Below are 14,623 nucleotides of genomic sequence, written 5' to 3'. Positions count from 1 at the left end.
CGGGGCCTGCTGTGAACCCAGACAGAAACTCACCCCTTTCCTTGTTTCTCATCAACAGCATCCACTTGCACTATGGAAGGAGAGAGTAAAGGGAACATTTCCTAAAGATTTGGAGGGGTCAGAGTCACCTCCTCCCGCTCACATGCCCCTATCCTTCTTTCTCCACTTCCCGTCACTCCCAGATTTCCCCCAGGAAGCGTGCCAAAAGCTCTGGGGGCCACCCAGCCTCTTTATGGAACTCACCTCACTTCCCTGCATTAACAAAGGTTTTTTTGTTTAAAAAAATATAAATATCAGCTAAGATCAGGTTCAGCTGCACAGGTAGAAGACGTCAAGGTAGTCAGGGATTCCACAAAAGCGTCAGAGACCAAGCTCCTTCCTGCTCAGTGCTCTGCCATCCCTAATATGTGACTCGTCCTCCTGGCCCAGGGTAGCTGCTGGGTTCCAGCCATCACCTCCATGTTAGACATGTTTCAGGAAATAGAACAAACAAGGTAAACTGTTTCCCTTTTAAGAAGCTTCCTGGAAATCTAACGTGCTGTGCCATTTATAGATCATCAGCCACAACTTAGTCATATGGCTATGCCTAGCTGCTCTGTTCTCTGACCACAGAGCTCCCCATATCAGAAACCCCATCTAAAGCCCACCTAACCCAGATGATTCCAGGCACAAACTGTGAAAGCAATAACCGCCATTGCATAAGAGAGCATCTTGGCAGTCAAATCCACACCCTCCTTGGGAAGACCACCCTCCATTCATCCAAGCTGGCCCAGAGACTGACAGGGCAGACCGCGCAAGCGCAGGAGAGCAGTTAACCGCATGAGCAGGGAGCTCTTGCCCTAGCTGGCCCTGCGCTACATGAGCCGTGGAGGATGGGGATGGGATTTACGAAGAAGGAAAGAGGCCAAAGGGGATTCCAGGCGGAAGGAACATCTCCGTAGAGGTACAGAGCAAGTGGTTCTTGTTGCGTCTGACCACCTGGGCGCTGGCAGGCCGGCAGCTGCCCTCACTGTGATTCCAAGGTGTAGGGTTTGAGGAGGGGCTGGCAGGAAAGGTCTTTGGGGGATTGAAACGTCCCCCTGTCGTAAGAACCTATGGATAAAAAGCAGAAATTATGACCTGAAAGCCTGGGAGGGCCAGGCCAGCGGAGTTGGGGAAAGACCCAGCCTGCTCTCCGGTTGCCGCCTCCTGGGAACAGGCCTGGTCAAGCCAGATCTTTTCATTCTCTAAGATGCTGAAACCCAGGTTTTCTATGGAAATGCCTCAACGTGTGAATGTTGGAACCAGATACAAGCAGGATAGGAGCATGGCAGGCTCATCCACACGCCCTGGGCGGCCTTGGGCCAGCTCTTGGCTCTAATACCCACAGCGATCTGCTCAACAGGGAGGCTTAAGGGAGCTGCTCGCGCCAAGGAGAAGGCGTGTAACAAAGTATAGTCAAGTAGCTGGTCCAAGGCCATGAATCCACTTGGGCAGAGCTTGGATTTGAACTTGGGGTTCTGACTCCTTCTATCAGTCAGTGGGCCTAAAATAGCAGGCTGACCTTTTGGTGGTATTTTTGTGCTTAACAAATGCCAGAGAGTCCCTCATTAGTTTGTTTTCCCAGAATAACTGGCGGGTCATGACCAGAGGGCAGCAAGAAGACCCTGAGCTGCCCCTGTGAAGCCCCGGCTCCTAGAAAGCGGGGCATGCGCCTCGCCCCTGGTCAGGGCCGCCTGATCCTGGAGCACAGCCCCGGGGCCCCGCTCTGGGGAGGTTCCCAAGGGTCTGGAAAGAGGGCTTTGGAGACCAGGACACGTGCCAGGGTGTGTTACGGCCCCGACGCTGCATCCGTCCTCCTTCATCCTCCCTCCTTCTCGATTAAAATAGTGTTTATAGTTGGAATCTTGGAAAATTCAAACAAGCACAAAAAAAATAAAAGAACTCACCCCAGACAGTCACCTGCTACCCCCGGCCTCTGCTGCCACCCCTCCGTCCGTCTCTGTGCTCAGAGGAGCCTGAGTTGCTTTTTAAAACAATTTTTACAACAACGGACGCACCATTTCTCGTTTACCCTGCCTGGAGCCTTCCGCCTCACACCTGAGCTTTACACCAGCGTGTTTAATGTAGCAGCGGATTCGTCACGCAGATGTATTAAGATTCATCTGACCTTTCCCTCAGCCCTGACATTCCAGGTGTCTCCGGCTCCCTGCCCCACACGCCGGTGTTGTGAATCCTGGCACGGCACGGTCCACTGCCGATCCTTCTAGGTGTGAGAATCCAGATGGCCTTGGAGACAGTCACAGGCAGGGACTGTGGATCTCAGGGAGAGGGTCTCCGGAGCCCCGGAAGCCTGTGCCCCTGCTCCAGGGTCTCCTGGCTCGTCGGTGGGTTTGCAAGGCTGTGGCCACCCCTGTGTGTCTGACTCACCCTCAGAAAGCCCCTTGGCACCTCTGCCAGACCTAGCTCATCAGGAACGTCTAGCCTAGCTGGGATAAAGCAAAAATAGGAGGTTCTCCCCAGGGCCCTCCTGCACCTCAACTCTCAAAGGGACGCCACTTTGATGTGAGAAGGAGCCCCTGGAAATTACAGGGAACCTAAGCAATTAGCAAAAAAAAGAAAGAAAAAGGGAAAAAAAAACAAAACACTGAGCCTTTCTGGGTCCTCAGTGCCCAGGTGGAGGAGGGCAGGGAAGGGTGAGGTGGGGAGCAGGGAGGCAGATTGCAGGGCCAGCAGGTGAGGGAAAGAGGCATTTGCTGGTCTCTGCCCAGCTAGACCCTGCAAACAGGGTGGGGGTGGGGGTGGTGATTTTTTTTTTTTTTTCTATTTAATGGCCAACACAGGCAAAAGCACGCTGTCACGATGACCAGTCGGTGGCTGAGCCCTCGTCCATTCCCAAAGGGAAGCAACTCCAGTGTCCTGAGTTCAGTTTCAGCCTCAACTCGGCTGCCCCCCAGACCCCACCCCAGAGATCCTACGGGAATAAACCAGGGCTTTAAGGAGCAGGAAAGATAAGGCAACATTGCTTCAATAGAAAAATAATTTGAAAAAATAAATTCAAGTGCTAGACAAAAACCAATAGAGAGCAAACCAATAGAGAGCAAGAAGAAGAAGCCGTGTCTCAAGGGAGGGGTGACAGCCACGCACCCACCCTCTCTGCTGGGGTGTCAGGGCCACACAGCACCGAGCTCCCCGGCCCCTTCTGTCCTGGCTCTGAAGCCACCTCGGGGAAGCCATGTTGACACTTTGATTTGTTAGGGGGTGATTCATTTTCGAGGCAAGTAAACAGCTTGTAAACTTGGGGGTTGACCACTTGAAGTGATTAAGAAGGAAGCAGCTGTAAAGCTGGCTCTCAGGGATTGTGGCCGATTGCCCCGGGGAATCTCCCTGCCGGTGTTTGGATTTGCCTCCGTATCCGCCATTGGCAATCTAAGGGCCTCCCCACAGCCCCCTCCCCTCACTCACACACTGGTGCACACGCTCATGCACACACACACACACACACACACACACACACACACACTGCCTCTTGCTGAGCACCAGGCGCCTGTTCTGGCTGGCCTCCTACAGGAGAGCTGTGAATTGAGCAGCAATGCCTTCACAGTGCCCGCAGCCAGGAGGGCCTCGCGGGGCACAGGTAGAAATCCCAGTCTCTGAGGAGCTGATCCATAGACAAAAATGCTTGCACACGTTAGGACAGCACAGCGTTTCTGCAGTGGCCAGTTGTGGGGTCTCCCTAAGTCCTAAGGAAGTCTGCAAGCACCTTGTATGCCCATCCCCCAGCCAGGCCCTGTGCCTGCCCCCCAAGGAGGCTCATGGAAGTGTAGAGACTTGCCCAGGCCCCTCAGCTGAAAGTGAGCAGCTCAGGGATAGAAGCCAGGCTTTCCTGGGGTCCAAGCCCGAGTTCCGTCCTCTGCCCCTTTCTCTCAAGAACCAGAGAGTAAAATATTCAGGCTTTTCATGGCATATGGTCTCTGGCAACTACTCAGAGCAGCAGTGCAGCCCCAGACAGTCTAAGCAAAGGACTGTGGCACTGCTCCCATAAACTTTATTTAGCGGTCGTAGTTTGCAGACCTGTTTGACATCCTGCGCCTTCCTGAGTTCTGAGGTCAGGGCCTGGAGAACCTTCGGGAAGAAGTATCAGTGAGAGCTGGACTGGGTGAGGTTGGAGCAGTGCAGGTGGCATGATGAGGTTTGGGCTGGTGGGGATGAGTGTGATGGGGGGGTAGAGAGGCTTGATGTGAATGGCCAGAAAGGTGGGGTTCTCTCTCTCAGCTGGAAGGAGACCTTGCCGCCCATCACCCCCACGCATGACCATGCCTCTGAAGCAGCAGGGTCTGCTGAGCCCCACTACCCTGGGCAGCCCTGCCCAGTTCCTGGGGGCTGCAGCAGGAACCACGGCTCCGTATCAGTCCCTGGGTCCTGTGGGAGTTTTCATGTATTTAGTGAACAAAATCACTAACTGCAGCCTTTTAGAAAAGCAGACTGGAAAAGGGGTGCAGACTGCAGGACGACACGGGTCCACAGGCCCCCAGGTTGGTTCGGAAGGGCCTCCCTTCACTATCGAGACCGTGATGCTCTCACCTCACGCCAAGTCCCGTGTTCCCCTCACGCGGGGCTGAAGAGCGGCGGTGATGAGCCCCACTAGATGCTGGGGAAGGTTGCACAGAGTGTGGCCGCGTGGGCCCAGTGGGGAGCCAGGCTTTGACCAGGTCTGAACATCTCTGAAATGGGAGCTTGTCCACTCTTCGGTGCGGGGAAGGCCCATCCGGTCCAAGCCCAGATCTGCCGCAAGGCCCATGGAGCCTCCGTCATTGTAGCTGCCAGTTCCTTTCCTCCGCGCCAAAATGGGCCAAGTTCTCTGACAGGGCGACTCAGGGACCCGCTGCCGGCCTTGGAGCCGTGGGCAGAGTTCTCGCACGTTTGCACAGCCCGAGGCTACCCCGAGGAGGCAGAGTGAGCCACACCTGAGCGCCGGGGCTGTGTCCTCTGGTGCAGCGTCAGGCGCTGCTCCCTTTCCCCTGGAAGACCCCAGAAGAGTTCGCGGGTGTCCACTCAGCCCCACGACCGCGAGGTCAGCTCTTTCCAGGGACAGCGCCACATTTCCCAGGAGCTGGGTTTGGGTCTTACAGCCTTTGTCTGAGACCCCAGCCCACCTGGGAGGCGGGGGCTCGCATGCACACCGCTGCCCGGCGGCCAGCTTGTCTCCTCCCTCCCGGTCAGCCTCTGCCTTCTCTTGCAGGCTTCGCCGTGGCCCAGTGCATAAACCAGCACAGCTCGCCGTCCGTGTCCTCGCCGTCTGCCAGCGGGAGCCCCAGCGGCAGCGGGAACACCAGCCACTGCGACTCGGGAGCCAGCTCTGTGTCCACCCCTTCCGTCTCCCAGAGCCCCACAGGTATGGCCGAGGGCCACAGGGGCGCTTGGGCAACCCAGGGACCCCTCCCGTTGATTGCTGACACTCCCTCTCCCCGCTGCCACCGGTTTAAGGGCGCTGCCCCTCGGGGCGTGTCCTGTGTCCACTCTAATGTATTGCCCACGCCCACTGGTTTAGCCCCCACAGGGGAGGACTCGCTCCTTTGCAGGCTGCAGAGCTCGGGGTCAGGAGGGCGGCGGCTGAGCCAAAATCCCCCCATTATCACCTCCAGAGTCTTGGGTGTCCCGAGGAGGCGCCTCCCACACCAGACTGATCGAAGCCTGGCGGGAAATCCGGTCCCTGCTGATGATATTTCCTTCCATAACAAACCAGTTTCCTCTTTAAGTCTGGTGCAGCTCAGGAGTGACCAGGGGTACCCCTCGCCCCACTTTGAGAGTCTGTCAGGATAGGCTACTTGTGTCTTACCTCCCGGAACTTACACAAGTGCACACATGGCAGAGACCCCACAAGCAGGAGTCTGGAGTGGGTCGTGGGAGTGGGTGCCCCATGTGCTCAGCTGTCATGCCCCTCACACCGGACGATCCCAGGAGTAAAGACCCCAAGCTTGTTTCTTAACCAGCATGGCCCCTCACGCAGACAGAGGGGAGGCCCGAGCAGGCGCAGAGGCCTTGGCCTCCAGGGGAGACATGGAGAAGCCTAACCTCATGGGTCTGGCAGGCCCTGGGTACCCCTGCTAAGGGAGGCCTCGGGGACTGGTCCGCATGCCCTGTGAGGACGCTTGGCACCCTTCACTGTTCCCGAAGGGTCTCCTCCAGAGCCTTCACTCACTGGGCTTCGGGGCTCCTGACCCCACTCTAGAGTCCTTCACAGAAGAGACATGTCAGGCGTGAGCCACTGGGTGCCAGAGACTCAGAGGGCCCTCGGCTGCCATCTCCCCACTTCTGGCAGGTGGAAGTCTGGAGTTTCCAGCTTCTGCGTTCCCCGGCGTGGGGCCCCTGGCACGTCTCCCAGCCTGGGGTCCAGCGCCCACCTCCTCCCATGAGCATCTGTTGCCCCCGTCTCCTGTTGACGTTCATGGTTCCGGCGTCAGGGTCGCCTCCAGCCCTCACTTAGCACCTGCTCCTCTTCCTGCGGGGCCGGGGCAGGCAGCCGCCCTCCCTGGGCCATTTCTGAGGCCCACCCGAGGTTGGCCGCATGTCCAGGCAGTGGCTGCTGCCCGACCCCGGCTCCTCGCTGGGGAGTTCAGACACAACGCCCTGCTCCGAAGCCAGGCCTCCTCTGGCTTTGGGCCGAAGTGCAGGTTGTGAGTCAACGTGCTTGTGTGTGCACCACGCAGTGCCTGCGTCTGTGTTGTGTGCACCCGGACGTGCACTCATGCTTGCCTCCCGGGGTTGTTCTCTGTGCCTTTCTTTCACTGTTAGAGGCACCGCCAACAGCTAAGCAAACTCATGAACCATGGACTTCTTTGCCTAAAATCGAAACCAGAGGAGACCCACATTCTCCAAATCCAGCCCCTGGGTGCTCACCTGTGCTGGCCCCGCGCCAGGCTCAGGGGCTCTGGCGTATCAGTCTGTTTCCGTGGCCTCCCTCGGGCCCTCCATTCTAGCCCACGCCACCCCCGCTCGGTTCCACTGACTGCTTCTCTCAGAAGTGCAGGGGCCGTCAGCCAGGCCGCCAGGTAGCCAGGCCGTTCTGGCGACAAGTGACGGTCAGGCCACTCGGGTGTCTGCTCCCGCTCGGGGCGTCCCTGGCAGGCCTGGGGAGGTAGGCAGGCAGGTTCCATTTTTATGCTGCCCAACTCTGCTGCCCGGGCCCAAGTGTTACGTGCACCCAAACATGTCCGAGGCCTGCAGACGCTAAAGTAACTCATCTTCCGATTAGCAGCTGGCCTCTCGGGCAGGTGCACCTTACTCTCAGCCGCGGTGACTGCGGGCATAGGTGCCTGGCCCCGGAGCCAGCCCCATCCCCAGGCTCATGAGCTGGGGCGGCAGGTTGCAGGACCTCCGGTCACTTACCTTGTGATGCCAAACTTCCAGGCCAGATTGTTCAACCTCCTAGCTCCTTCCAGAAAGCAGCACCCAGGGTTTCCGTGTTTCCCACAGGGCAGGACTTGACCAGATGGCTCCAGCATCTGTGGGATATCCTACCTGGCAGGATAGGAGGGGGAGGCAGTTGTTGTCAGGCGGGTTTTTGCCCGTTTCCTGACTTGGCATGGGTCAGGCTTCTGTGCTCCTTCTCCCTGGCTGGGGCCTACCACAGTGGCCAGAGGCAGCCACCCTAGACCACGGTGGGGCGCCACGGGCCAATGCCTCTCCCCATCACCCTCCCAGCGGGGACAGCAGAGAGCAGCTGCCGCATAGCCAAGGGGCCGCTTGAGGGCACAGGGCTGACTCTTGAAGCGCACCTGTCCCTGTGCTTCCAGAGCCTCTGCATCCAGAAGGCTCCCTGCTAGGGAAGGCAGCTTTGAGGCCCACATGAGCAGATTTCTTTGCCCTTGAAGATTCACTTCACATGTCCAGGTGTTGGGGCGGGGACGCGGAAGCACAGGTGTCACCCCACCAGGGACAGGCTGGTGGGCCACATCTCTTCTCCATGGTTTGAAACCTGGAGTTGCACAAAGTTACCTTAAAAAGCCCAGGGGGGCCACATGCTGTCTGCAGTGGATGCCCCCCAAGCTGAGCCCCGTGTGCAGGCATGGTACTTGGAGGCACTTTGCAGACACCCCCTCACGGAATCCTGCCCCACTCTACCACACCTGCATAGCTGAAAATCCAGGGGCTCTGGAAGCTCACACGGCTTGACCCAGAGGCAACAGCTGTGAGGAGGAGCCCAGTGTGAGCCTCAACTTGGGCAACCCACCCCACCCCACGTTCCGCTCCGAAACAACCAGTGGAACAGCCGCACAGCTCCTGGGTCTACCTCGTCTGGCTCCCAGGGTGTCCCTGGCCTTGGCCTCAGCTTGGATCCTGGCCGGGGTCACTCAGGTGCACACTTCTCCTTCCCATGTGCCTGGTGCTCCAGCACCCACTGGAAAAGCCACAGCCTGGTCACAGGCCCAGCCTGACTAGGCTGTATGGGCTCCTGTTGAGGGGAGACCTGGTGGTCCCCCGAAATCAGCAGCAAGAGTAAACCCCAGAGGGCCACTTCTGCCAGCCCAAATGGGTTCATCCCCAAATGAGGGCATGAAACTGAGGGCCAGATATGTTGGGGACCATCTGTTTCCTGCCGGGGTTGGTTTGTAAGAGGCCCAGTGTCCCGCTGAGCCTGTGGCCCTCAGACCTACCTCAGTAGTTCCCGCCGAGCGGGCCTCCCTCTCGGCCTCTTAGTGGCCCGTGTCTGCATCTTATCTATGACTTTGGGTCCCCTCCCCCACATGTTAGCTTTTTCTAACTGGGTTTTGAGTCCCTACTACGTGCAGGCTCCGGGGACACAGGGCAGCACAGAGCATGGAACCTCCAGGCAAGCGGGGTGGGGGGTGGAAGGGGGTGGTTTCAGGGTTCATCTGTGACCCTCACAGATGCTCACAGACTATGATGAAGGCATATAGGGGGCTTCTGGGGAGATGTCCCTTCCACGAGCCCAGGAAGGATGTTGGCGCCCTCTGTGCCAGCAGCACCTGCTCCGCGTGCCCGAGACAGAATGTGGACACTTGTGAGGGGCTTTTCAGCAAGGGCTTTCCCTCAAATCGGGCCAAGAGATGCTGCAGGCTGCAGGGAGGGTCAAAACTGAATTCCTTGGTAACCAGGGGAACCAACCAGAAAGAGTGGGGAGCGAGGAGATTTTATCTGCAGGGTCAGTCGTTTACCTGTCTGGTTTTAACACCCGAAATGAGAGGCCACCTGTTCCCACCGTGCTTGACAGAGAAGCCGTCGGGCCCCCGGTCCCAGGGCAGAGCTGGGCGCCGGCTAGGCGGGCGCGCCCAGGAACCCGGCGGCGCGTCGCCCACTCGTCGGCAGAGCTGGCCTGGTAGGCCTCAGCTTGTTCCGCAGTGAGAAAATTACAGGGTTGAGTCAGCATATTTTCCCCCTTAAACATATTATGGTTTTGAGAAGCCGAAATTGTAGAGAACATATGGCGGGAAAAAGAAAATAGACCCAATTTTGGAACCAATTGTGGAACCAGTAGGAATATCTTAGAAAGATTTTCCGTGTCACGCCCATGTGCACACGCACACACGAGGCATATGCGCACGTGCACACCCACGTGCCCACTCACACCCAGCCTCTCCGTGGGATTCTGACGAGAAATCTGGCCCCTCGGCTACAAACCTGTGACCCACCCGAGCTCCCTCTCAGGCCTCTGCCCCCAACCTCCAGGCTGCTGTTTCCCACACGTTCTAGGAGGAGGATGGAAGAGTGTGTGTGGAAACGTAGAGTCTGAGTAGAGGGCGGGGCTGTCCCCATGTCCACTGTAAGGCACGCGGAGGCTTGAGCTGCGGCCACCTGGACTCATCCTCAAGGGTCTAGAGAAAGGAGGAGCTTGGTTCCCAGTGGCCCAGCAGCAGGAGCCCGCAGAACCCCCTCCCCACATCCCAGCCTGCCGTGTGAACGGAGGCCCGCACCCCAGCGCCCAGCCCCATGAGGGCTGACTGAGAGCTAGCCATGCCCCTGACCGTGGTCAGGCGGGACTTTTATGGACAGAAACCGCTCGTCAGATGGGTGCGTTTTCCTCCCCAGCATCTTCCGAGGCACCTTTTTGTGGTAAAATACACGCACCACAAAGTGTAGCCCCGTGCCCATCTTTAAGCATAAGTACAGCCCGGAGGCAGTAGCCACTTGCACCGTCTGTCCCGCACCTCCACGTTTGGTGTCGTCGCTCTGACTTGAGTCCGTGCTTCCTTCCTGGCGGCGATACTCCGGACATTTTTGCTCCAGTCGGTAGAACCCGCCCGCGGCCACACGGCACCTTGGCTCAGATCTTCCTGCTGCGGTGCAGTCTTGGTTTTCAAGGACACGGGTCCCTGGGCCTCATCCCGAGAGCACTGGCCGGCGGCCGGGAGGGGGATCGCAGGGTGCCCCTCATGTCCGAGGCCCTCCCAGAACTCACAGGGCCACGCTGCAAGCTTTAGTGGGCGACCCCAGGGGCTCTGAGACCTGCTTTCACGAGCTGGGTTGGCTCCGGCCCTGCACTCACACAGCGTCCCCTCCCCAGTCTCTCGTGGGGTACCCGACTTTCACCCTTCCCTGCCGGCTCACACCTAAAACTGGCAGGCGATTGTGTTCGTCCTCCCAGAGGTTTCGAACCGAGACCAGCTGCGCTGACGACCCCGTCTTTCTTTCCCAACAGGACCAAACTCACCGTCTTTACCCCGATTGAGTCCCACGCGCGAGCCACTTGGTTCCTAGCTGTCCCGACCCCACCTGGTCCCAGGGAGCGGAGTGGGGGTGTCCCCGGCGTGGGGGGCTGTGCTCCACACACCCGCTGTCACGAGCTCCCTCGGGGCACCCCCTCCCCTCGCGCTCTTGTCGATGCTTGGTGTCCATCGCTGCTCTGTGTCCCCCTCCATGTCACTTCCTCTGTCCCATTGTTAAAGGCTTTCTATGATCTGTCGCTGTGTTTCCCTCTAGTCAGGAGTGGCAGGAAAGGACGCCGGCGAGTGTTCAGCCTGTCGGAGGCCGACAGGCACGGCGGCCACTGGGTTTAGTGCTTCGACCGGCAGCTGTCACGGCAACTCCCGCACGGTCCACGCAGGCAGGTCTCCTCCATTAGCCTCCGTGGGCCCAGCCGCCCCCGCCCTCCGCGCTGCACCCGCCACCCGCAGGGCCTGCATACAGGTGGAGCCCAGGGGGCCCCCAGGACACCCGCGTGAGCCCGGGGGGCACCCGAGAGCCGCAGCGGGTCCCCTCCTCCCCTTCCCCCACAGGCCTTCACGGCCTCGCTTGTCTGAGGAGCCATCCTTTAAATCCCCCGGCCCTTTACCCCACGTCAGCCTGGAAATGTCCCCCAGTTTAGGCCACCAGGGTTGGGTGACTTTTCAAAAAGCAACCAAAAAGTGAATTAGCTTCTTTTTTGTCTTTTCCTTTCTCCCTGACCCTCCTCGAAGCTGAGTGATGGATTCAGCCACGTTGCAGCCAAAATCCTAATGCTCAGCCACCGTGGCTGGACTGGGGCGCATCCCCCTCCTTTAGTGCTCCAGACGCCCCTGCCCGGCCTCAGTGGGCCCCTCCCCGCCCCCGCCTGGCAGTCAGGAGCCTTTTGCCTTCTTTTGCGTTTCAAGCCGCTTCCTCTGTGCTTTGCCCCCACTCGCTATGCTGTGCTGTGCCTCCTGCCCCCCTCCCCCGCCCACGTCTCGCGGCCCCCACCCCAGCCTGAGCACCGCAAACCCAGACTTTCATTGGAAATTGCCACTCGCTTGACAAGGGTCAGCCAAGCCCCTGCCCCAAAGCTGCAGACCAGCTTCGAAAGGGACCAGCCTAGGACACAGAATCTGCTGCTGGGGGTCACTTTGGGGCAGGGCCAGGGAAACCTGGGGGTCTGGGGATTCCCGCTCCAGCCTCCTCTCCTGGAAGTCAGTGTTCCCTGACCCCAACTTGTAACTCAAGACTCCAGCCCAGCGGGGCAGCAGTAACCTTTGCCCTCGACAGGGACGTGAGCCCTCACCGGCCCAGTCCTTCTCCCTGGTGGAAACCCGGCCAGGTTCTCCCTCTTCCCCTCTTGTGTATTGGGACATCACGTTCAGGAAGCAGTTCTGAGTTCCTAGGGAGTGCGGTGGCTGACGGGTGAAGAAATCAGTCTATTATTTCAGGGAAAAAACACCCCTTTAATAAAACTGTTAGTTCTTTTCCTAACGACAAAATCAGTTTTGTGCATGTGGTGTTGTTTGTTGGTTCTTTGTTTTTGACAACTTTCCCGCATCCTTGATTATCCTCACCCCCAAATGCCCCAGTAGGGGTGGGGGAAGAGGTTTGCAGCCTTTTTGAACATCTACATGCAAAAGCAGGCAGGGGGCCTCCAGCCGCAGTTTAGAGGAGCCCCAGGAAATGCTACCCAGATGTCTCCAGGTGGCACAAAAGCGCCTTTCCGAGGATTCGCCATTTCTGAGCTGCCCGCAGTGATGCAGTCTCCCCGAGGGGAGCTGGAGGCCCATGCTCAGAACCCCACGTCTGATGCCCAGCAGACCAGCCCCTCCCCACAGACTCCATACTGAAGGGTGCACCTTCGCTGAGGCCCAGAGAAACCGGGGTGCTCTCAGAGTGCTGCTCCACACCCCTGGGTGCGGCTCACCCCCAAATCACGTTCCGCTTGTGCTCAGCCACCCGCCCCGAACCAGGCCGACCCCAAGCCCCACGCAGTCGGTGATTTTCCCTGAGCCCATTTTCCTAAAAACAAAAACAAACAGAAAACCGTCTACGAAGCCGTGAGTTGAGCCCTGTCAGAGCCCGACTCCCCCAAGTCTCGCGGGGGGCAGCGGGGGGGCAAGCCTTGGGAGACTGGGTGTGGCCCTGAGCTTCCTGCCCGCGCATCCTCTGCCTCCTCATCCCACCTGTGTGCCCTTTATTTTGCTCCTGGTTCTTCCATCCTTTTGCTCTGTGTTTAGTTTGTGCTTCTGTTTTGTTTTGGCTTCACGTAAAAGGGAAAAAAAGTCTGACGTTGGACTCCCGTTGCGTCCCAGGACATTCCCAGCACCCCAGGCCCGGCATGCTTGCCCGCCCTGCTGCCCGAGGGCTCGTTGCCCCACGACTTGTTGCAAATAAAAATTTGCTTTCAAGCAAGAGACCCACAGCTTCCTTAGCAATGTTTGTAAATTACCACCCTCTGGAGTTGGGGAGATGTTTTTCCACCGTGGACCTCAGGCTCTCGGCTGGTTCACCAGGAAGCAGATGGGTAGATTGTAACCCAAACAAGGATTTTGAAGAGCACCGAAAAAAGGCATGGCTGCTCTGAAAACAACAGCATCCGTCATCAGGTGGAGCCTCCCGCGTGGTTTCTCGAGTGGCCCCCACGGCCACAGCGCCTTCCTGGGCGCTGACTCAGCACTCAGAGCAGGAGACAGACCACATCCAAGATTTTGTTTTGGTTTTGCAAGCTGCAGAGAATTCCCTTTTTTTCCCTTTACTATGGCAGTGGGTTTCTTCTTGGGCAAATGCCACTAGGTGTAGACACCCAAGCCTCTTTTCCCCTGAACGCGTGTTCACCACCAGGCGGGGGGCCCTCGACTCACCCCAGCACAGCCTGCCTGGGCTGTTCCCCAGCACCCGGGAACTGCTTCCCTGATGCGCCCCTAGTTCTTCCCTCGCCTCACAAGTCAGGGTGGCCCTGAGCCCGACGGGCTCTCCCCCAGCCCTGTGGAAGACCGGACGGGCCAGCCTCTGTGCCCCAGAAGGAGGAAGCGGAGACAAGCTTTTCCCCCAATAGCAGCCATCTCTTCCCTCCCCACCCACCCCCCAGCTTTCCCTGGGCCTGTTCAGGACGGGGCCGGGGGTGCGGCGTGCGCAGCGCAGAGCGTCTCAGAGCTAAGTGTGCCTTTGGTTTTTTCCCCTCGCCCAGATGACTCCCCGACGACAGAACCGCCTCAGCCTAACCCCCCCGACCAGTTGGTGATGGTCAGCGAAACAGAAGCAGAGGCCCGGCCCAGCAAGACGCTGGCTAGGAGCGCAGACGTGGAGACCGCCAGCCTGTCCCCCAGCCTCATCCCCGCCCAGCAGCCCACCATCTCCCTGCTCTGCGAGGACACTGCCGACACGCTGAGCGTGGAGTCGCTGACCCTCGTCCCTCCTGTGGACCCCTGCAGCCTCCGCACCCTCACCAGCATCCCCCCGCCGCCCACGCCAGCCGCAGCCGGCACCGCCGCCCCCGGGGAGGAGGCCGCGCGCCCTGAGCCGGAGGCTGCGGCCGGGCACTGAGCCGGGCCCTGGCAGGGACACGCCGGGAGCCCCGAGCTTCCCCGAGGCCCCAGTGACCCTCGCAGCCACCTCTCCCTGCCCTCGGGGCTCCCTTAGAATTCAGCTTGGAGCCTCTTTGCGCACAGGCGGGGACCCGCGGAGCCCCCACCCCGCGACCCGGCGACCCAGCAGAGGGGGCTCCGGGGCTCGGGGCTCGCTGGCCGGGTGGCGGGACGGCCGCTCCCAGCCCCAGAGCTTCTCCGTCATCGTCCCCAGTACGCGCAGAAGCAGCAGGCCAGGTCACTTTGAGTAGAAATTTGTAGAACTTAGATAAGCATCTCCTTTGGATATTTATTTCTGCTTTTGGCAGCAGATGAAAAACATTTATTTTAAAAAGTCTTTTAAAACCAATCCAAAAACACCCTCCGCCCGCACGTTGGATGCCGTG

The 14,623-nt window shown here is 59.0% G+C and overlaps 1 protein-coding gene across 2 annotated transcripts in view; it reads left to right on the top strand.

Annotated features, from left to right (window-relative positions):
• The window catches only part of CLEC16A (C-type lectin domain containing 16A), a 180,395-nt gene extending 166,189 nt beyond the window's left edge, over positions 1 to 14,206 (top strand). The window contains exons 22-23 of one of the 2 annotated variants that reach the window (XM_054693842.1): positions 5,222 to 5,374; positions 13,841 to 14,206. In XM_054693842.1, coding sequence (XP_054549817.1) covers positions 5,222 to 5,374; positions 13,841 to 14,196 — 509 coding nt within the window. In that variant the 3' untranslated portion in view covers positions 14,197 to 14,206. Of the gene's footprint in view, positions 1 to 5,221; positions 5,375 to 10,920; positions 11,038 to 13,840 lie in introns of those variants that run through there. The other variant, XM_037507598.2, reaches the window with a different exon arrangement.
• The last annotated feature ends 417 nt before the right edge of the window (positions 14,207 to 14,623 follow it).

Source organism: Talpa occidentalis, unplaced genomic scaffold (assembly GCF_014898055.3).
Source record: "Talpa occidentalis isolate TD23 unplaced genomic scaffold, MPIMG_talOcc4v2.1 talOcc4.12, whole genome shotgun sequence".
Taxonomy (NCBI): domain Eukaryota; kingdom Metazoa; phylum Chordata; class Mammalia; order Eulipotyphla; family Talpidae; genus Talpa; species Talpa occidentalis.
The sequence above is the reverse complement of the archived record's forward strand: the minus strand, read 5'-3'. Positions and strand labels throughout refer to the sequence as shown.